This window comes from Nematostella vectensis, chromosome 3 (genome assembly GCF_932526225.1).
Source record: "Nematostella vectensis chromosome 3, jaNemVect1.1, whole genome shotgun sequence".
Lineage (NCBI taxonomy): Eukaryota > Metazoa > Cnidaria > Anthozoa > Actiniaria > Edwardsiidae > Nematostella > Nematostella vectensis.
The window spans coordinates 20,084,554-20,107,148 of record NC_064036.1 but is presented as its reverse complement, the minus strand read 5'-3'; the positions used below and the strand labels follow the sequence as shown (position 1 = coordinate 20,107,148).

General features: G+C 39.3%; 3 protein-coding genes across 4 annotated transcripts in view; 2 read left to right on the top strand and 1 right to left on the bottom strand.

Moving 5' to 3' along the window:
- Positions 1 to 6,188, bottom strand: part of LOC5505300 (piwi-like protein 1) — a 42,176-nt gene extending 35,988 nt beyond the window's left edge. Inside the window, exons 1-3 of the mRNA XM_048724979.1 lie at positions 6,006 to 6,188; positions 4,011 to 4,061; positions 348 to 705 (exon numbers count right to left, since the gene is read on the bottom strand). Of these exons, the coding sequence (XP_048580936.1) occupies positions 348 to 705; positions 4,011 to 4,061; positions 6,006 to 6,044 (448 nt within the window). The 5' untranslated portion in view covers positions 6,045 to 6,188. The remainder of the gene's footprint in view (positions 1 to 347; positions 706 to 4,010; positions 4,062 to 6,005) is intronic.
- Positions 6,189 to 6,333: 145 nt separating this feature from the next.
- LOC5505289 (UPF0561 protein C2orf68 homolog) lies at positions 6,334 to 9,519 on the top strand. The gene is made up of 3 exons (XM_001626091.3): positions 6,334 to 6,616; positions 7,616 to 7,707; positions 9,152 to 9,519. The coding sequence occupies exons 1-3, from the start codon at positions 6,388 to 6,390 to the stop codon at positions 9,260 to 9,262; spliced, it is 432 nt and encodes a 143-aa protein (XP_001626141.2). The 5' UTR covers positions 6,334 to 6,387; the 3' UTR covers positions 9,263 to 9,519.
- A 222-nt stretch (positions 9,520 to 9,741) lies between these two features.
- Positions 9,742 to 22,029, top strand: LOC5505290. 2 transcript variants are annotated; one of them, XM_001626090.3, is made up of 10 exons: positions 9,742 to 10,001; positions 11,016 to 12,228; positions 12,994 to 13,179; positions 14,063 to 14,197; positions 14,352 to 14,801; positions 15,639 to 15,741; positions 15,988 to 16,122; positions 18,292 to 18,378; positions 18,742 to 18,840; positions 20,454 to 22,029. In XM_001626090.3, exons 2-10 carry the CDS (start codon positions 11,064 to 11,066, stop codon positions 20,488 to 20,490), a joined length of 2,397 nt encoding a protein of 798 aa, XP_001626140.3. In that variant the 5' UTR covers positions 9,742 to 10,001; positions 11,016 to 11,063; the 3' UTR covers positions 20,491 to 22,029. The 2 variants fall into 2 exon arrangements, with proteins under 2 accessions (XP_001626140.3, XP_032229600.2); XM_032373709.2 differs by having other exon boundaries at positions 18,742 to 18,860.
- The last annotated feature ends 566 nt before the right edge of the window (positions 22,030 to 22,595 follow it).

Here is a 22,595-nt window from a genome sequence, read left to right as displayed (position 1 = left end):
AACCCGACTACTCCATAAACGTCTAGCACACTGGGTCATACTGCCATTACTCACCATGAAAAAGAGGAAATTATTTTCAACACAACCTTTGTTTTTTAAAACCTTTTAATAAACAAGTAAGAGTTTGAGGTTATTAGAGATACTCTTTTCCTTTTGCGAAGTAAATAAAATATTTCCTACGAACATGTTAAAAGTGTGAGTCTAGATTCTGGAGTGGTGAGAGTGCTTATAAGGACTCGGCACTCACGAGTGGAGGTTGTTACTCTAGACCTGTACTGTAAGGGTAGAATCAAGCAGACAAACCTGGTGGTTGCTGGTACTGTAAGGGTAGAATCAAGCAGACAAACCTGGTGGTTGCTGGTACTGTTGGGGTAGGTAGGGCCCTCTCTGCAGAGGTGGCTGCTGCTGATAAGGAGTTTGCCCCTGGTATTGTTGCTTCTGTTGAGGTGGTTGCCCTTGGTAGGATGGTTGGTATGGTCTCTGTCCTTGTTGAGGAGGCTGCTGATTTGAGGCCTGCCCTTGTGGCTGGTATTGGGGCTGTCGCTGCCCCTGGTAAGGCTGTTGTGGTGGTGTGTTGTATGGAGGCTGGTTCTGTTGGTATGGTGACTGACCCTGTGCTTGGTATGGCTGCCCTGGCTGGCCAGGATAACTGTGGCTTTGTTTTTGATATGGATTCTGATGGTATGGTGCCTGTGGTCTTCCTCCCTGTTATTAATATAGGTCATTCAAATTAAGCAAATAATTCTGTTATGTACTCTGTCAAAATTTTGAAGAAGAGAGATTGCAGGTGGATTTTGGAGCTGCATATTTTGTTTTGCCAGGAGTGACTCCTTTTGAAAGTTCACTCAACTTTTACGGAATCTATCAAAGTTGACTGAGTCAAGAAACTGTAGGAAGAAACTGTTAAAATCCGATATTTTATATGAACTTATCTTCACATGGATGAGGTTGTTGAAAAGCTAAAACAAGGACTTGCCTAAAACATGCTGGAAAGCAAACGAGCAGTGTAATTTGTGAAATTTATTGACCTCTCCAGGACCTGTGCACTCGATAACTAGCTTGAATGGGAAGGAAAAGGAGAATAAAAAGACAAAAAAATGAGTTTTACTTTTTGTAGTTCAGGTTCATTCAAAAGTTGTAGTAAATAGTTTGCTGCTAAAGTCAGCACGGCATATTATTATCAAATCCCCTCCAATAGTTTATTATATAGAGAAAGTCCTTGTTCTTAATTTTGATAGAAAACCACAACTGAAAGTATTGTATTTTGCGCAAGAAAGTGATCAATATTTTTTTTGCCGGACCTGATGAAATGGCTCTCAACTTCTAATTCATTTAACGGGCTATATTATTATTTTGAGATTGGGACTTGTGATTATTATTCTTTGATAATACAGAGTCTTTTTATGGGTTTTTCATTTATTTTGAGAGAGAACACTGAAAATCATAGTAGCATTTATGTTAGAGGCTCTGCACAGCTTGGAGGTCTACTGACAACTAAAATCATTTTGCCTATAGGCATGCAGCTTTTATACCACAGGTCCTTCTTTAACCCTTTATAGACCAGACTCCAAATCCCAAGGGTGGTCCCTATGACCAGTGCTAATTGGGGATTGCCAGGGGATCCATGCCTTCTAATTTTCTTTTCTTTATATCTCTTTCAATATACCACCAAAGTGAACACAAAAAAATACAGTGACTCACATATGTTTATTCTTTCACTTACAGCAAATATTAGTGGGAAAAGTCCACTTCATGAGCTATGAAAAATATTTGAAGAATAAAGAGTTCATTGAAAAGTTTGATAATACTACAATTGTTGTTGTATACTATAACAATTTGTCAAACACACTACATTTTCAAACCTCATAATATAAAACATGTATCCTTACAATGTTGTTTAATTGGTTCAACTAGAAATCAAGAGTGTAACTTCACAGAAATAAGTCAATTTCCAGGGTTTAGTGTTCATGGCAAGATTCAAATTTCGCGCCGCCATTGTGGTACGCTCCGATTCGCTCAACTCACTTCAAATGAAATGGCTCGAAACAGCCAACACAAAGCGTGACATTGCATAAAACACATCCCCAGGTTGATCGCTTTCTTTCCGATTCAGCAGCACAGTGCACACATCTGTTTATTGGCACTTTTACTGGGAAATGTGACTTTCCGTCAACCACCTCAATCTCTGTAGAAGCACGTTTGAGCTTTCTCGACGAGTTTCCGCCGATCAACCCCTCGATAAGTTCTAGCCGATAGTCCAGCTGCGTTATCTTCTTGTGGTTTGGGGACAAATTCAGTAGAACATGCGAATTTACCACCGCAGTCTCGAATAGAAATATAAATAAATAGCGATACCACCGGCGAGATTTGATGGGGATCTTGTAGTCTCCTCGCTTCTGGTCGGCATAGTCCACGCCGCCCATGTGCTTGTTGTAGGTGACAACACACGGCGGCGCGGACACTTTCTCTAATGTGCCATCCTTCCCTTTCCTCTTTACAGTCTCTTGGCCTTCTCGCTGGCTTCCACTTCTTAAGAAAAAAACGTTTTTTTTTGTCTTTCCATGCTGTGGCGTGGATCCCCTGCCTTTGCATTACATAGGCATCGCCGTGATTTGTGAGTTTGGCGGACTTGACTTCAGCCGGAAACTCTTTCCTGTTTGTTCTTGTCGTTGCAGTGGCGTAAATACCATCGTTCTTAAGCTTTTTTAAAAGATCAAAGCTTGAAAAAAAATTATCCATAAATAAATGATAGTGTCCTCCGACTAAATCTCTGGATAAGTCAGTAACGACTCTGGCTCCGAGGCCGGTTTCAGCTGTGTTTTGCTTCGGGCGTCCGGTGTAGACTTGAAACACCGACACATAATGTGTGTGTGAGTCGGCCCGGAGCCAAACTTTTATGCCTCTTTTCGCTGGCTTCAGAGGCATGTACTGTTTGAATCCAAGTCTTCCCTTGTATTTGATCAATCCCTCATCGATTGCGTTTTCCCGATTGGGCTTGTAGGCTTCGAGAAATGTCTCAGACAATCGTTTGATGAGCGGGCCAACATGAAACAACTTATCGTGTTCTTCGTGACCACGCGGTTTGGCCTTCTCAGCATCGTTGAAATGAAGATACTGGTTTATCTTCACGTACTTGTTCTTTGACATTGCATCCTTGATGCTTTTCACCCCTAGAAACGGGCTTGTGGCCCAGTAATCACGCTCTGACGGTACAGACTTGATTCCTTGTAGCAGTCTTATCGCGAGATATATCTTGATGTCGCTCGCGTTCACAGGTTCCCAATACGTTGGATCAGCATCCTTTTGCCTGGCATTTCTGTTTGTTTCTTCCACAATCAGGTCGATTAAATCAGGGGGAAAGAGCTGTTCAAGGAAATCGGTGGCATTCGCTTCAGCTGGAAGAATATTTGTAGGACCGACTACACGATCAAAAGGAGCAAGTTCAACTTCATGTAGTTCCCGACTCCACTCGACACTTTCTCCTTCGTCTCCGCTCTCCAACTCTTCTTCCTCACTCGACTCTTTTCCAAACGATAAATCACTCTCTCCACTAGCCTGCCCATCATCTTCTGCCACTCTCCTGCCAATATCTTTGGCTGTGAAACCGTAAAACTCTTCATCATCGCTATCGTTATCGAATATGTTTGCGCACGCTGCCATGTTGTTATAATCTCGCTCTATCTCGCACTTCAAAAATTCGTATAAAATCGCATACACAACGTGAGCACATGGTCTAATGCCCAAGGGACCCTTGATCTTTATTCTGATTGGTGGGACTATCAAACAAAATAAAAGCGATTGTTTTACCGACCAATAGGAGGCTACAAAGTTGTTGTATTGCTTTGGCCACTTCAGTGGTCTATGGCCGCTTGTTAGGAGAGCCACTTGAGTGGCCTATGGTCTATAAAGGGTTAAATGGGATTTTTAACTCTTGCCATTGGTTACAGATAATCCTGCTTTTGATTTAATGGCAATTTCTCTTAAATAATTTATAATAAAGTAATATTTACCTGGCCATTATGTGCAGCCTGTCCAGGTGGCCTGTTTGGTTTTTCAAGAGCCTGCAAATAAAGAGATGGGAAAATAAGCTTAAAACAAGCAATTTCCAAGCAACACCCATTTGTGCAAATGGCAAGGGGTAGTTTTCATTTTTTGTATAGATGAAGATGATACATATGTAAGCCAGTAGCATGATTTATTAACATTTTTCTGTATTTAGTTTAAATATGTCCCAAGGTATTTTCAATTCTTGGTTTGCATTTGACATGGCACTCATTAGCATAACCAACCAGCGGCCATGATAGAGGTCAAAACACATTTCACGGTGCTAGTGCAAACACGCAAAACTTTTATAATAAACTCTTCAAAAACAAACAGGAGGGGAGTTTTGTTGTCCTGTTCTTGTAGCTGTACAAGAATATTACCCAAATGTTAGCCCGCTTGATGGTTAGTCGAGGGGATCCATACAAAAAAACAAACACCAAAACAGGCGTTTTGTTACAAGAGTTACAGGAGTTTTTTTACAATCATTTCATTTTATCTATTTTTTGAAGTTTAAATTTTTCTGTCCCTTTTCCATATTTTCCTTTGTTCAGATTGAGAAAGTGATTGTTTTTTGGATGTCACATGTAAGATTGTAAATGAAGTTCGGAAAGATTATTTTCGTGAAGGAATGTTTGAATGCCAAAAATAATCGCTAAACACATGAATGTCTGAAATGCTGTTTAGTGTGTCTGCATGGAAAACGGTGCTTGGTAAGTTGTGCATTAATTCTAAAAAGCGAAGGGTTGCAAATCAAAAGTCATCAATGCAAAAAACACCTATTGTTAAGCGTAAATGTGTGACATTAGGATTTTTATTAGGAAGACAGTGATCTGCGCAATGCTGAGGGCAAAACTATAAATAATTTTCTCTCATGCACCGCAAAACGGCGATTGAAATCCTCTCTTTGACGTGAATACGTGAGGACGAATCCGACATTTAGTTGTTCATCTCCCAGGATGCTATTTGGCCTCTGTTTCCGAAGACACTTCGGAATAGCTCGAATTGTTCGTACCTAACCTCGGTGCCCTATTATCGGACAGTTGAGCAATCATCGAACGATTCAACGTAAATTTGAGCGATCGATGAGCAAACACGCATTTTGCCGTGCAGTTTGTCACGCACGTGATGCATGTGTTTTGAATCGCTTGCTATGGAGAAGAAAGAGTCTCAAACTAAAAACTATCTTGAGTTTTGCAAAGTACATATGTCAACAATTATTGTCTGCAGTATTTTAATGAAAATGAAGCATGATTTTGCTGTTGTTTTTTGAGAAGAAATCTGCTGTCCGATAATAGGGCTAGGGTGTCCGATAATAGGGCTAGGTATCCGATAATAGGGCTTCACAACACGTCTTACGAACGATTGTTTTCTTCCAAATTTAACCATCGAATTTTTGATAAATCGGTCGAATTATATTGTTTAATAGTCAGTGATTTCTAGCTGTAAAACCTAAGACTCAATTGTGTTTTGTACGTGAGATATTTTAGCGTAAATCTTAAGTGTCCGATAATAGGTACCATTACCTCATGCACTTCAAGAGTCAGTACATCCATAAAGTTTCCACAGACCCATTTAGGAAATTAACAATTTCATACAACATTGCTTATCCAACCTACTTGGGCCACTTTCCATCATCGTTTTGTCAACCTTATTTTAAATAGGTGTATTTGTTTTGCGGAAGGAAGAAAGTAATTTGCTCTTTGGTTCCTATTTTGTAAGGACCAAGCCATATAGACCAAAGCAAGGATGAGGACTATTTAAGAAAAACTATGAAACACATACTAAAATTTAACCTATAACAAAGAATTCCAGATCTATAAAGAAAAGATGATGCTTCATACAGTGAAGTAAAAGATATCTATGTAAACAAAAGAACTTCGTTACTCCTCTTGTTATGTAGAATAGAACATGTAAAAAGTCAGCCATGTTTCTTAACCGACCACAACAACTTTCAACTTTACCTGCAAAAGAGCAGCCCCTCGACCACCTCTGCCGGCCATGTCTTGTTATTATACTTTTTTGTACTCTCAGCTACAGTTCTACTCCCTTTCAGTGCCTTAAAACGAAAAACTAAAAGGTAAAATCTGTGCCCAAAGCACTTGAAATAACGCAAACACTGCAAAACTCGTGGGGCAATCTGCCTCGGAGTGGCGGGACAGACCATAATAAAGCTGCCGTGTATAGACTAACCAATCAGAGATTCGACAGATATGTCGTATGCAAAATCGGAATCTTTCCGGAAAAACAAATATTCAATGACGTCATGATCGATGCTCGATTACACTCCGAGTATTGTAAACCAGAGTGTGTGACTTTGATAGACAAAAAGGTTGTAGCAACGCGATGGCGGGAGACGCAAATTTTACTCGTGAAACCGTGCCGAAACTGGACACGAGCCATGGATTTGTGCACTCTATTATCAAGAACCAGATAGACCGAGACGAGTATGATAAAGAACAAAGAGTTCTCGCTATGCAGAAGGAAGAGGCGAAGCGGCAAAGACGAGAAAGGCGTGCTGCACTACAAGTCTATGTCCCCCCTCACCAGCGAAAGAGGGCTCTCGGTGCTTTTGGTAATTATGCAAGCGAATACTGTTTACTTCACTGTATTCAAGGATTCTATTTCTGTTAATTTTGAGTATGTACTACAAGCTTATTTTAGGTCCTTTCTGCCTTTGTCTGTTTTCACTGCAGTACCCCCCCTTCTTCATTTAAAATTCTTTTTTTTACCATTTTTGGGTTCAATCGACTTTCTTGCTTCAAGATGGAGTTGATGTATCAGCCTATTGTTAGAGTGTCAATCACAGACATGTATGTTACCCAGGGGCATGGATTTCCCGGTCTGCCAAAAGTGGGTCATGCCCATCTGACAGGACGATTCATCATATGTTACAATACTTCATCATGTAATAATGTTTTCCTGATTTGCGTTGAAAAATCCAGATACCTTTAAACCTATACAATATTGTAAAACCTATCAAAACCTATCTAATCCTCGCTTTTTTGTTCTGTTTTTTGAAACAGAAAGTGTTTCAAGTGGTTTTGAATAGATGAATATTTCAAATTGGTTGTTTGTATATTTCAAAAGAGTGTGCACGCTGTTTTTGAATTTCTTTTTCAATTTAAACAAGTGGGCGCTGTGTTAAATTTTAAGTACTGTTTTTGCTCTTGTATTTGTAGAGAATGGCCTCCAAACACTTTCCCGAATATTCCTTATAGCTCTTTAACACTCTTTTGTACTTTACAGTTGTTAAAGTTTGTTGTACGGCTTTACTTTAAGCATGTTTTGTTCCAGCGGTTACAGAGGTCCACACTCAATGAAGCCTAGTTTTGAATGATGGCAACTTGCGTGAGAGCTTGCGAAAAGGGGGTGGAGCTATCCCTTTTATAGTGGCGTTCATGTTTAAGAATTCTTTTTTGGGGAGAGGATGTAAGTTGCCCTTTAAGAGGGAGGAGTGGGATTTGTTAGAATCTCAATTTCAAAAATCTACAAGCTTAATACTCTTTATTTTGAGATCCTTTAGCGTGTTTATGTTCTTGATACAAACTGTGGACTCTGATTTATAAAACAGAGGAAGAAAGCACAGATTCACCTTGCAGGCCTTTGCTGGAGGTAGAGTTTGAGGCCAAGGACGGGAGCATCTTGTACCTGACACTTAATAAGGTTTGCATTTTAGTTTCAGAAAGCATGGTACTGTACATATACCCATTTCAATAAAGGTTGTCAGTGCAAATGGCGATTGGCAAATGGCAACGACCGAAAGTAAGAAGAATTGTCTTGAAGAATATGGAAAAATCAAATTGGTTACCCCAATGCTTGGCTCTGACATTGCTGGACTTTATTTAACAACCTTAATTACACGATTAATTAGTACCCATAAGCCATTTGCCATTTGCACTGATGCACGGGCCCGGATTTCGGATTTTGACTGCTTTGACGGTCCAATTTCGGATTTAAAATGAATTTCAATCGATGCTATTGTTTATCTGTGAAATCATGCGGATCTAAAGATATCTGCGGATCCACGGATTTGCCCTGGAAATGTAGCAGATCGGCGGATTTACATACCCCTATTCACCCCCCTTATAGTTAACAATGTATGAAGATTTTGCAAGAACTTGGGGTGAAATGTGAGGTATACTTTTCACATAGTTTTCTTCCTGTGACGTTGTATTTATATTGTTGAAATGGAGATTTAAAAAAAATAACATGCAAAATGTAAACATAGATTTCACACATGACCATATACATGACACATACCAAGTTTGGTTTTCATATGATGTTTTGTTTCGGAGATATAAATATAGATAAAAATTCGTGAAGTTTTAAAAGTGACGTCATCAATGATGTCATGCATCACATGACCATATCTTGGCACCGCCCTTGACACATACATGACACCTACCAAGTTTAGTTGTTATATAACGTTTCTTTCACAAGATATGAATGTTTTTATTTTGATGACGTCATTGATGTTGACACCAACATGACACCTACAGAGTTATGAATATAAATATTTTTTATTTTGATGACCTACCTATTTTTACCTCTATTGACGTCACTGATGACGTCACAATCACAGTTTTGCACCTCCCTTGACACATACGTGACACCTGCCAAGTTTGGTTGTCATACGATGCTTTTTGGGGACAGATGGATGGACGGATATCGGGTCCCAAAAACTCTAGTCGATGGGTTACCAATATTTGTTACCATATTTTTCTTGTATACCACTTTTGGTTAAGTATGGAGCTCCTCTTATTATTTTCTTATTTTTGCATTTTAATGTTTTTTTTTTTTTTTTTACATATTTACCATAATTAAGTGGAGAGCTTTGGGCTACCTGTAGCCTGCCAGCCAGCTCTCATTTGGGCTTATTCAGAAATGTTTTGTTTTCGAATTTTGGGAATTCTGCATTATTTATAAATGCAACCTCCTAAAGAGTTCTCTGTACCTTTCACGAGCAGTTTTATCATCCTTTGGTTCATAGGGAAAATGTGTCTTTTTTTTAAGATAATAATAACAAGCACCCCAACCACCAAAGAGGAGAATAAGGTCAAATCCATCTGGAAAACAGCATATTATTGTCTTTGATCCTTGTTTTCAGGGAGAAGATCTTAAAGAAGCAGTAAAGAGATTTGCTGTCCAAGCCAACCTGGAGAACCACTTGCGTGAGGCACTATACCAAAGACTTTTAAATGAAGTGAAAGATTTGTGACAAATAGATAACTTGTTTACTTTACATCCTAGAATAGCATCTATATTTGACCCTCTTTATATCTCCCAGACCGAAGGCCATATATTTCTCAAACCTGTTTTGCCATAAACTTGTGAATATTTTGTAAATATATTGTACAGTTATAGACAAAATGATTTTATGCCATCTAGCAAGATAAAGATGATGCTCATGTTCTTTATGCATTTATGTTGAATGTGAATAATAGTGTTTGAATAAACTGCTTTTAATCTATAAAATATGCAATCTCCATTGTTCTATAATATTTTTTATCAGGCCCAAACTACTTTGTCTAGGCCACAGTTAATTCAATGTGTTGACATTCTTGAAAGAAGCAGAGAATAACATGTTTTTCTGATTTGTCTGTTTGTAATTGTTGGGTTGCCTGTGGCGTAATTTCCATTCTTATACCTCCCCAGATGCTAAATACGAACTCGATTTGTTTTTCTTATAAAGAAATGTCTTTGAACGACCGTTTCTATATCTTAGCAAAGATCTTTTGTTCAATTCTATTCACATATCTTTCTTTATGCAAGCGATGGCTTGTTTGCTTATACCTCCCCAGATGCTAAAATACGAAGTTTTTTTTTCCTTTTTCTTTTGGTCACTGAGGGGGGAGGGACGGGAGTTATTTTCCCCCACTTATGCGCTGTGCTGAGATGAGTTGAACGGAAGAACGAATCCTCTTAGAAAGGCGCTGATGTCGCAAACTAAATAATTGGTAAGTTGTTTAATTATCATGATTTGAGTTTTTTATATCCTTAACTTATTTTCTTTTCACTTTAGCTTTCTATCCGGAAAGGTTCCTTTCTTTTGCTCGAATTCATGTTGTTCGAAAGCGAGCGAAGAGAGGAGCGGTGGAAGAAAATAGAACTTCGTCGAAAATAGAACTTTGCTAGAATTTTTATGGACATATCCCAGCCAAATACAAGGTCGCCCTGGTAAGGAAATAATTCCTGATGAAGTTTCCTAAATAAACCAAGTCATATTATCATCAAATTTATTTTTCAGGAAGGAACACCGTGAAACCCTGTTGACACTCGCTCTATATTTAGCATTTTCCGCAGTCAGGGCTATACAAATGATATCAGGCTTGTTGTTAGCCACTCTCCGGTTGATAGTTCCTCCCTAGCCATTCCATTTTGTGTACAATAGTCAAATAAATAGTTAGATATGGCGCGGTTTACTACATCTCTTTTGTATAAAATCAAGAAAAAGGAATTACTTTAAGCTTAAAAATTCCTAATTTGTTGATACTTATGATGACTCGTCTAGTTACTTATATATTCTTTAAAACTTCTCGATAACGATTCTCGATATCCGATGCGGACATTCAGTCAATAAGCGGAATTATACTTGGATAACTCTATTACATTGAGCATGATGGAAGTGTAGAGGCAAACATTTATTATCTTAGCACCCTGATCAAAACAACTTCAACCCTGGTTTAGCAAACCGAATAATTAGTGATTTCAGGTACTTAAGATCGTAAATATACGAATTTCCGAATTTAGCAAACAATTGTTTTGGCTAACATTTTCACCATTCATTCCTATCATCAATTTAATTCCAAATATCAAAAACTCCAACTTAAACAATACAGCAAGAAGATGACAAAGAAAAACTTCAAATCTGTTGCATATGCACAAAATGATAACAATATTGCTGATATATAAGGATTGCTTTTATTCCAAATTATTTTACTTCTTTTAAAAATTATTTTTGCCTCTTTCAGGCAATGACCCAAAACTTGAAGGTTCACAGTTAGGGCCTGTTACAAACCATGGCATCCGCTCATGCAGAAAGTGAGGATGAACCAAACAATCAAATGCCTGAGGCAATCCAAGATGAGAGATGTAGGCCTCTTGAAGACACAAAAGATGGCCTAACAGAAGATAGTGGCTTTAGCGAGAGTCGAGAAAGAGTATCTCGTGTTGTTGTTGCTCAAAATGATGATGATGATAATGATGAAGATTCTAAGGATATTGATGAATGGCTGGATCAACATGGTCATCATGCAGACCTCTTAGATTCCAGTCCAGTAGTTGGGTCTGAGAGTGAAAGCTATGGGCTTCCACAAATTGACTCATTATCAAAACAGAACAAGGATGAAGCTAGTCTGAATATAGGACTTTTGGAGGAGATATGTGAAGAAGCAGCAAACATGACGATCAAGGAGGCCTTAATATTCTCTCTTAAGCCTAATGTTAGAGCTGGAATATCGCTTGGGAATTTTGAACTTAGTGAGACAGAAATTCTTGAGCTTGAACTCTACTGTGAGAGTTTTATTGGAGGGCTGATAAAGGATGTATTGAAAAAGAACACTCTTTTGGAAGGTGGAAAGTCAACAGATGATGTCGACATTGTTGGAGAAATGAAAAAGCAACTGACGGGTGTTAGTCTGTTAGAGTTGAAACTAAACTGTGATCTTTTTGTGCGTAATATCATTGCCGAATCTATTATAGACTCTAGCATTATCACTGCCAAGGCAAGACAAGATACGGAAAAAGAAATAAAGGATCCTTCATCACTAGGTGTTGTTTTAGATAGCATACATAACTCAGAAGAGTTACAGGGGTATTTTAGTAAGGTGACATCTGAAATTGTAAAAAGAGCTCTTGAAAAAATTGCACATATAATTGAAGAAGATACTGTTGAACCAAGGTTATTTTCTATTTCCACAAGCATGAACTATGAGCAAGATGACACAGCTAATAAAGGCAAGTGTGTCGAGTTAGATGAGGGGGTGAACTATGAACAAGATGACACAGCTAATAAAGGCAAGTACGTCGAGTTAGATGAGGGGGAAAGAGGCTGCTCACTTGAAGTTCCTGAGTCAGAGGGTGGCACCATAACACCATCATGTAGTGACGCGGGTGACATGTCCATGGAGTTTGATATGGATTGGGTTAAAGGTGTTCTGCACAACATCAAGACGAAAGATGAAGGTGAGATAATGGGATAATGAATCTTTTTAGTGGTATTATATGTTAATAGAGTTTAATGGACGGGATACAGTAGGGTCGAATTACAGGCAAGCATTTTTTGCTTTGCTAGCCCTAGCCTTGGTCTTGGTTTATCGCTTGCTGTTTCTTTATTGTTACTTTACCCATTCTCTTGATCGTAATGTCCCCCCCCCCCAAAAAAAAAAAAAAAAAACTCGAAAGCAGACCTGCCCAGGCTGCCATCAATCCAAAGCGGAACATAACTCTGGGCAAATGAGAAAGTTTTGCCTCGGTCCGGAGCCCGACTCTGACTCAAACAATGAGGTCAATGCGGGAGATAAGTCAACAACATCCAACCAAGCAGATCTCCTAAGCTCCATCACTGCCCTTTCTAGCCAGATTCAGGCATTTTACAGGCAAGCATTCTTCGCTTCGCTAGCTCTAGCGTTGTCTAGTGTTATCACTTGCTGTTTATTTATCATTACTTTATCCTGTTACTGCTCGTTGGTGCTTCGATTAGTGGCAATCCCAATGAGGGGCTGGCAGTATAGGTAGTATACGCTTCTTAGTTTCTCCAATTAGGGGCTGGCAGTATAGGTAGTATATGCTTCTTAGTTTCTCCAATGAGGAGCTGGCAGTATAGGTAGTATTGCTTTTTAGTTTCTCCAGTATACATGGCACTAAAATTTAGAAAAACACTGTCATTTGATAAATGAACAGACAGATGGGCAAACAGACTAAACTATAACTGTGATCATCTATTCCTAGGTCCCAAGGACAAGTTTGTGATGAAGGAACTGGAGTTTGATGAGAATGTGAATGTTGGTGGGACTGAGCTCCTTGCCCCAGTGTTCCTTGCCATTGCTGAGGAGAATGACGATGATACTGAGTTCCAGGGAATGAGAAGAAAGGCCCAGTCTATTGAGGATTTGTTAGGGAAGATTGAGGAGAGAGGTACATTGCCCTTAGTCATCAGATCATCAGAACTACCAAAATAAGAATAAAAATTGGGGGCTGAGCTCCTTTTTTTTTATTCTGAGAATTTTGCCTAGAACCTGGACTTTACTCCTAGACCTGTAGATTTTTCTTCTAGACTGGGAGATTTTTCCTCTTGACTTGGAGATAGTTTGCTCTTGACTGGGAGATTTCCCTCCATTTTTATTCTAGGCCTTTGTTTAAATGACACCAGAAAGTGGTCTAGCAGTTGGAAATTATCAATAAGAATTATTTAACACATTGACCCCTCAATCAGCCTGTACCGACTTTGAGAAGTACCCACAACCAGCGACAAGGGATTAGAGATGGGACTGCAAAACACTGTTGGAAAGCTAGGATACCTCTAAGTGCAGCGGTGTTTGACTTTGACACGTTGAAAAAAAAACTCAAAATAGGGTAGAGGTATTTGTTTTCGGTCTGTATTTTGTACATTGTGTAGTTCCAGAAAATATCCAACCCCCCCCCCCCCCCCCCTATTGAGGAAGCACCCCTCTGGAATTTCTAATCCCATGAAAAAATAAATAAATACAGTAACTGTTAAGGAAAAAGGACATTTTTATCCCCCCCCCTTTCACCTGTGGAAATTCCTGGGCGTTTGAACATCCACCCCCCACCCCGTAATTTCCAATCCCCTCAATAGGGGGGGGGGGGGGGGGGGGGGTATGGACATTTTCTGGAAACACACATTCAGCTAAAAGATATTGAAGAATGGGTTAAGATATCTCTGAATTACAGACAAAGTCTTTTGCTATTGAACTTTTCTCTTTATAATGTCCTGCCTTTTCTGGCCTTGTCCTGATTTTCTCGTGATTTTCTAATCCTTATATTTATCTTGCCACAGATCCACTTCAAAGAAGATGTCAGAGCTTGAGTTATTTAAATCATACCCCTGTCACCAAGCGACTCGCCCGCTCTTTGGAAAATAACCTCGAGCAGCTGGACTTAGCAGACTTCCTTGAAACAGAGAGCATCAGAGGTAGGCATCATCATCATCTTTTTGCACTGGCGGGCGCGGTAATCAAGTCTGAATTCTTGGTGGTTCTTAAGAGCATGTGTACATACGTATTGAGAGTCTTGTATATTACACTCTATAGTCTAGCTAAAGATCGCTTCTTCCTCTTTTTTTAAAGATGATTCATTGACGTCAGAAGATGAGAATTACTCAGAAAACGGAGATCTTTTCGACAGAGGGCGTGAATATGACAATGATGTCGAAGTAAGTGAATACGATGGTGATCATCTTGAATACTACGAAGGTGACCCGACTCCAGAATTTGAAGCAGAGCCAGATGACTATGATTACGAGGCCTATCCAGATCTGGACGAGGATGAATACAGCCACAGGAAAGACCCAGATGGCGACTACTACGAGGAGCAAGTAAACGACTACCAAGAGGCTGAACCAGGACACTCTTCAGATGAACACGAGGAGTACACTGAAGATAAGGAGGAGCACAACCCCCAGGGATTAGTACAGAGAGATGAGCATTACCGATGGCACACTGTCAGGGTGAACAAGAGAGAAAAAGTGCTTGACCTAAAGCTCTTGGAGCCTTACATGAAGGTCATTACTCATGGAGGTCAGTGACATCACTTAATTAAACTTTCTGCTAGGTTTTGGTTATTGGCCATCGTTAAAATGGCCACTTAATATAAACTTTATCAGTTACAAATAAAGCTTGCGCATGGGCGATTTAAAAACAGAAAACAAATGAAGGAAACATGCTGAGTGGTTCGAAATTCTAGAATTCATTAAATGCTAAGGCCACATTAACTGTTACGCATCTAGCTTTCACTTTGATTTTGAAGTTTCCTATCGGCCATGTTACACAATAGTTCTTACAATAATCGACCAAAAGGAAACACAAGACTTGAGACTTTAAACATTAAAACATACAGTAGCTTCCATATCTCCACGAATGGCGGATTGTTAAATAAATTGTCACCCACTGAAAACATGATTAAAATCACTTATTTAGCCTTTAATATATTCTAATGTTGGACGACGTGGTTGGCATATGTTCATACGGTCCTGAGCATCTTGATGTTGTTCTCAATGATCAGAACGTCTTGATGATGTTCTCAATGATCAGAACGTCTTGATGTTGTTCTCAATGATCAGAGCGTCTTGAGGATGTTCTCAATGATCAGAACGTCTTGATGATGTTCTCAATGATCAGAACGTCTTGATGTTGTTCTCAATGATCAGAACGTCTTGATGATGTTCTCAATGATAAGAACGTCTTGATGATGTTCTCAATGATCAGAACATCTTGATGATGTTTTCAATGGTCTGTGATGTTGCACGTTTTTGTGATTTTGGCGAGCAAAAATGAATTTCTGTCGTTACTCAATACCGTTAAAAGCACCAAAGTCAACTAAACTTGTAATACTCGATATTGTTTGGTTCCCATCAGGTTTTCACTGCCCTGAGCGTGCCGTTATTGTTGTGATAGCTGCTTGCTATCTCCCGAGTAAAGCAGAGAAGAATTACGACTTTCTCATGGAGCAGGTGTTCTTGTGAGTAGAACTGCCATCATTCCAATCATTGCCACCATGTTACTTTTTCATCGTTGTTATACAGGGTTATTAGCTGAATCCAATGACAGTAGTCAATGTAACAAAATATGTTTTCTCCCCCATTACCATCTTCAATCCCCCTCTCTGAAAAAGCTATATATAGTACTCCCCTGCATGAGGTAGATTGAAGACATGACAGCCAATTATATAAGTGTGACTTTGTCGTCGTGTTGTTTTGTTCTCCAGCTATCTGATAAGTACACTTGAGCTCCTTGCCACAACCGAAGAGTTCTACATTGTGTATTTTAACGGGGGTACGACACAATCAAACATGCCCGCTCTCACATGGATGAAGAGGTTTTACCAGCATGTAGAGGGAGGGTAAGTTAAACAGCATGTAGAGGAAGGGTACGTTAAACTGCAAGTAGAAAGGGGCTAAATTAAACAACATGTAGAGGAAGGGTAAGTTAAACAGCATGTAGAGGGAGGTCAAGTTAAACAGCAAGTAGAGGGGGGGCAAGCTAAACAGCATGTAGAGGAAGGGTACGTTAAACGGCAAGTAGAAAGGGGCTAAATTAAACAACATATAGAGGAAGGGCAAGTTAAACAGCACGTAGAGGAAGGGTAAATTAAACAGCATGTAGAGCAGGGCAAGTTAAACAGCAAGTAGAGGAAGGGTAAGTTAAGCAGCATGTAGAGGGAGGGTAAGTTAAACAGCATGTAGTGGAAGGGTAAGTTAAACAGCATGTAGAGGGAGGGTAAGTTAAACAGCATGTAGAGGGAGGGTAAGTTAAACAGCATGTAGAGGGAGGGTAAGTTAAAAAGCATGTATAGGGAGGGTAAGTTAAACAGCATGTAGAGGGAGTAAATAGCAATATAGAGTGAGGGTAAGTTAAACAGCATGTACAGGGAGGGTAAGTTAAACAGCAAATAGAGGGAGGGTAAGTTAAACAGCATGTAGAGGGAGGGTAAGTTAAACAGCATGTAGAGGGAGGGTAAGTTAAATAGCAAGTAGAGGGAGGGTAAGTTAAACAGCATGTAGAGGGAGGGTAAGTTAAACAGCAAATAGAGGGAGGGTAAGTTAAACAGCATGTACAGGGAGGGTAAGTAAAACAGCAAGTAGAGGAAGGGTAAGTTAACCAGCATGTAGTGGAAGGGTAAGTTAAACAGCATGTACAGGGAGGGTAAGTTAAACAGCAAATAGAGGGAGGGTAAGTTAAACAGCATGTACAGGGAGGGTAAGTTAAACAGCATGTAGAGGGAGGGTAAGTTAAACAGCATGTAGAGGGAGGGTAAGTTAAATAGCAAGTAGAGGGAGGGTAAGTTAAACAGCATGTAGAGGGAGGGTAAGTTAAACAGCATGTAGAGGGAGGGTAAGTTAAACAGCATGTAGAGGGAGGGTAAGTTAAACAGCAAGTAGAGGGAGGGTAAGTTAAACAGCATGTAGAGGGAGGGTAAGTTAAACAGCATGTAGAGGGAGGGTAAGTTAAACAGCATGAAGAGGAAGGGCAAGTTAAACAGCATGTATAGGGAGGGTAAGTTAAACAGCATGTATAGGGAGGGTAAGTTAAATAGCATGTAGAGGGAGGGTAAGTTAAATAGCAAATAGAGGGAGGGTAAGTTAAACAGCATGTAGAGGGAGGGTAAGTTAAACAGCATGTAGAGGGAGGGTAAGTTAAACAGCAAGTAGAGGGAGGGTAAGTTAAACAGCATGTAGAGGGAGGGTAAGTTAAAGAGCAGGTAGAGGGAGGGTAAGTTAAATAGCAAGTAGAGGGAGGGTAAGTTAAACAGCATGTAGAGGGAGGGTAAGTTAAACAGCATGTAGAGGGAGGGTAAGTTAAACAGAATGTAGAGGGAGTGTAAGTTAAACAGCATGTAGAGGGAGGGTAAGTTAAACAGCATGTAGAGGGAGGGTAGGTTAAACAGCAAGTAGAGGGAGGGTAAGTTAAACAGCATGTAGAGGGAGGGCAAGTTAAACAGCATGTAGAGGGAGGGCAAGTTAAACAGCATGTAGAGGGAGGGTAAGTTAAACAGCATGTAGAGGGAGGGCAAGTTAAACAGCATGTAGAGGGAGGGCAAGTTAAACAGCATGTAGAGGGAGGGCAAGTTAAACAGCATGTAGAGGGAGTGTAAGTTAAACAGCATGTAGAGGGAGGGTAAGTTAAACAGCATGTAGAGGGAGGGTAAGTTAAACAGCATGTAGAGGGAGGGTAAGTTAAACAGCAGGTAGAGGGAGGGTAAGTTAAACAGCATGTAGAGGGAGGGCAAGTTAAACAGCATGTAGAGGGAGGGCAAGTTAAACAGCAAGTAGAGGGAGGGTAAGTTAAACGCTTCAGACTTGTATTGTTTTCAATGTCAGGGAAATGTCTGCTTATACTGGACAGTACTGTCCCACAGTCATCAGTACTATCACTGACAGGCGTCCTATATCATAATCTCTTTTACCATCTGGACTATTATCCTCATTGTCGTCATGACCATATCACTGTCTTCGTTATCAGTAGTAACAACATTAATGCAAAGTAATCTGCTTTATTATTTATTTTCTAGACTGAAGAAGAACATGATCAACATGTTTATCGTTCACCCAAATCTCTGGCTGAAGACGGTGGTCAGATTCGCCAAAGCTTTTGTCAGGTATTTTGTCAGATATCGCGGTAGTACGTTGTATGGTACGTCATAGATATCTCGGTGGTACGTTGTATAGTATTTCATAGATATCGCGGGAGTACTTTGTATGGTATGTCACAGATATCGCGGTGGTACGTTGTATGGTATGTCACAGATATCGTGGTTGTACGTTGTATGGTATGTCACAGATATCGCGGTAGTACGTTGTATGGTAAGTCACAGATATCGCGGTAGTACGTTGTATGGTATGTCACAGATATCGCGGTGGTACGTTGTATGGTGTGTCACAGATATCACTTTAGTACGTTGTATTATATGATTCAGCTTGTGATAACGTAGACCTTATTATTATTATTATTATTCTTTTAGTACGAATTTCTGGTGCAAGCTGCAGTTCGTGAAATCCCTGAGAGATCTGTCTGAGCTGATCCCCATTGAGTACATCTACATCCCTGATGAGGTGATCAGGTACGCGCGGTATATATCAGGTATATACATCAATCATACTATATCATATACATGTGTGTAACACATAACACACCTACATCCCCGATGAGGTGATCAGGTACGCGCGGTCTATATCAGGTATATTCATCAATCATACTATATCATATACATGTGTGTAACACATAACACATCTACATCCCTGATGAGGTGATCAGGTACGCGCGGTCTATATCAGGTATATACATCAATTATACTATATCATACACATGTGTGTAACACATAACATATCTACATCCCTGATGAGGTGATCAGGTACGCGCGGTCTATATCCGGTATATACATCAATCATACTATATCATATACATGTGTGTAACACATAACACATCTACATCCCCGATGAGGTGATCAGGTAAGCGCAGTCTATATCAGGTATATACATCAATCATACTATATCATACACATGTGTGTAACAAATAACACATCTACATCCCCGATGAGGTGATCAGGTACGCGCAGTCTATATCAGGTATATACATCAATCATACTATATCATACACATGTGTGTAACACATAACACATCTACATCCCTGATGAGGTGATCAGGTACCCGCGGTCTATATCAGGTATATACATCAATCATACTATATCATATACATGTGTGTAACACAACACATCTACATCCCCGATGAGGTGATCAGGTACGCGCGGTCTATATCAGGTATATACATCAATCATACTATATGATACACATGTATGTAACACATCTACATCCCCGATGAGGTGAGGTACGCGTGGTCTATATCAGGTATATACAACACGATACATCAATCATACTATATCATACACATACACATACATGTAACACACAACACATCTACATCCCCGATGAGGTGATCAGGTACGAGTGGTCTATATCAGGTATATACAACACGATACATCAATTATACTATATCATACACATGTATGTAACACATCTACATCCCCGATGAGGTCAGGTACCCGCGGTCTATATCATTCTTTGTCATACACATGTATGTAACACATAGCACATCTACATCTCTGATGATGTGATCAGGTACGCGTGGTCTATATCTAGTTCAAGAATTGTTGTCAGTTTAAATGGCGAACAGCAGTTCCAAGACCGAAAAGTGCTTATTATTACTAATTATTCGCAAAAATAAATACATGAATTCTAGTGCTAGACATTGATGTCTTTAAGTCGTACGATTGATCCATAATTTACCTACATTTGGAAGAAATATAACGAGACCCAATGTACCTTTTGGTCCTAGAGCTTCCATTTGCCAATCGACATTTTTTTAATACGTCTATAGAACACGTTACATCAATCACATATAATACAAGACTGTGTAACACGTAACACGTTACATCAATCATATATAATACACGGTGTAACACGTTACATCCATCATATAATACAAGTCTGTGTAACACGTAACACATTTGCATCCTTGACGCGGTAATCCGGCTTTCAATACTGGATTATTTAGAAACTCTTAAAGTTACCTCCTGAGGCGTTTCGGGGTAATTTTGCATCTTTTCAAAAAGGTGTTATGATAGATAATAAGTGATACATTGTAATATTATTCCGCATTGTGGTATGCTTTGCTCAGAGTCGACCCGAGATATCGAAGAGTGCATAACCTCTGATGAGGGAGCCATGGGATACCACCCTGACAGCAAGACTGAGCAAGCGATGGAGTTACGAGGAACATATATGGGACATTAGGATACGATCCTATAGCAAGCCATAGGAAATATTAAAGTTACCAGGGACATTTGAAGTCCTTAACCAGGCAAAGCAAATCGTAAAGTAACTTAAAATCACATAATGTATACTGTATAAGGTCAATGTTAACGATGAGACGGAGCAATTCAATGACGTTATTAAAATATTTTATCCAAACATTCACCCAGACGCATTTCAGTTACGCTGTGATTGTGGACATTTGGTGCGATAGTTCTATGGAATGGTTGTTGAAGGCGATAGTTCTATGGAATGGTTGTTGAAGGCGATAGTTCTATGGAATGGTTGTTGAAGGCGATAGTTCTATGGAATGGTTGTTGAAGGCGATAGTTCTATGGAATGGTTGTTGAAGGCGATAGTTCTATGGAATGGTTGTTGAAGGCGATAGTTCTATGGAATGGTTGTTGAAGGCGATAGTTCTATGGAATGGTTGTTGAAGGCGATAGTTCTATGGAATGGTTGTTGAAGGCGATAGTTCTATGGAATGGTTGTTAAAAGCGATGGTTCTATGGAATGGTTCTTGCGGGAGTTTGGTGTGATATTTCATGTTACATATGTGGTAACACACCGTTTATAGTAAATTGATTAATAAAAATAACTAAGTTGAGGTAAGAAAAGCAGTTAATAAGTTTACGTTATCAAATTATTTAAGTACGAGTCTGTTGCATAAAATGTGTTTTTTCGCAACAAATTCAGAATAAGGGAAATATAGCTATTTAATTTTGTGCGGTTTATTTAAGGGTTTTAAAGTCCTTGATTTATCCTATTAATATTTAATTTTTGGTGATGATGTTAACCTCTAGATGGGATTAAACAGCATAGACTTATTCAATGGCGTTTAAGGTCGCTCGCGCCTTAATAAACATATCATAAACAGAGGGCGTTATTAATTTTAAACTTCGCACAGAACAGTCAATGTTTATGCGATTGCTCTAGATTTTTTACCAAAGATGACGCAGTGTATGGAGAGTGCACCATTTAAGAATTGTATTTGTATTAACACGCAATAATGTAGTAGCACATAAAAAGTAAACAACATTACATATTTGAGACTGACGCAAAATTGAGCGTTAGCTTTTTGATGACACTACCAGAATCAGTTCAGTATGTGGTTATACAGCCTCTGTGAAAGTTAGAAAAAAATCTGTTTAAATTGATAACGCCCTCTGGTTGTGATCCGTTGATTAACGCGCGAGCGAACTTAACTATACTGTAAATTCCGATGAAACATCGTAATTGTACTTTGTTAAGGCATTTAACTCCAATTCATGCGCAAGTTTTGAAGAATTTTTCCGTAAACGTTTATGAAGTTTGAATCCTGTCTTATGATGTACCATGAAAAGAGATCACTATAATATAAATATTGCCGTAGTTGGATATAAGTGAAATGTAAAAATAATTTGAGGTCAACGTTTTGGAAAATAAATAAAAGTAATCGTGTATTTCTGCAATTTACTGAGTGAAAGCTGCGCATGTTGTACGCATGCGTCTACACATCTACGACAAACACATACGTGTACACATCTACGACAAACACATACGTGTACACATCTACAACAAACACATACGTGTACACATCTACGACAAACACATACGGTGTACACATCTACGACAAACACATGCGTGTACACATCTACGACAAACACATACGGTGTACACATCTACGACAAACACATACGGTGTACACATCTACAACAAACACATACGTGTACACATCTACGACAAACACATACGTATACACATCTACGACAAACACATACGTGTACACATCTACAACAAACACATATGTGTACACATCTACGACAAACACATACGGTGTACACATCTACGACAAACACATACGTGTACACATCTACGACAAGCACATACGTGTACACATCTACGACAAACATACGTGTACACATCTACGACAAACACATACGTGTACACATCTACAACAATACATACGTGTACACATCTACGACAAACACATACGGTGTACACATCTACGACAAACACATGCGTGTAC

Coding starts and splice junctions, on each gene's coding strand:
- LOC5505289 (XM_001626091.3), top strand. CDS start 6,388: ATGGCGGGAGACGCAAATTTTACTCGTGAAACCGTGCCGAAACTGGAC. Junction 6,617..7,615: donor GAGGGCTCTCGGTGCTTTTG/GTAATTATGCAA, acceptor TTTATAAAACAG/AGGAAGAAAGCACAGATTCA. Junction 7,708..9,151: donor TGTACCTGACACTTAATAAG/GTTTGCATTTTA, acceptor CCTTGTTTTCAG/GGAGAAGATCTTAAAGAAGC.
- LOC5505290 (XM_032373709.2), top strand. CDS start 11,064: ATGGCATCCGCTCATGCAGAAAGTGAGGATGAACCAAACAATCAAATG. Junction 12,229..12,993: donor CATCAAGACGAAAGATGAAG/GTGAGATAATGG, acceptor ATCTATTCCTAG/GTCCCAAGGACAAGTTTGTG. Junction 13,180..14,062: donor AGGGAAGATTGAGGAGAGAG/GTACATTGCCCT, acceptor ATCTTGCCACAG/ATCCACTTCAAAGAAGATGT.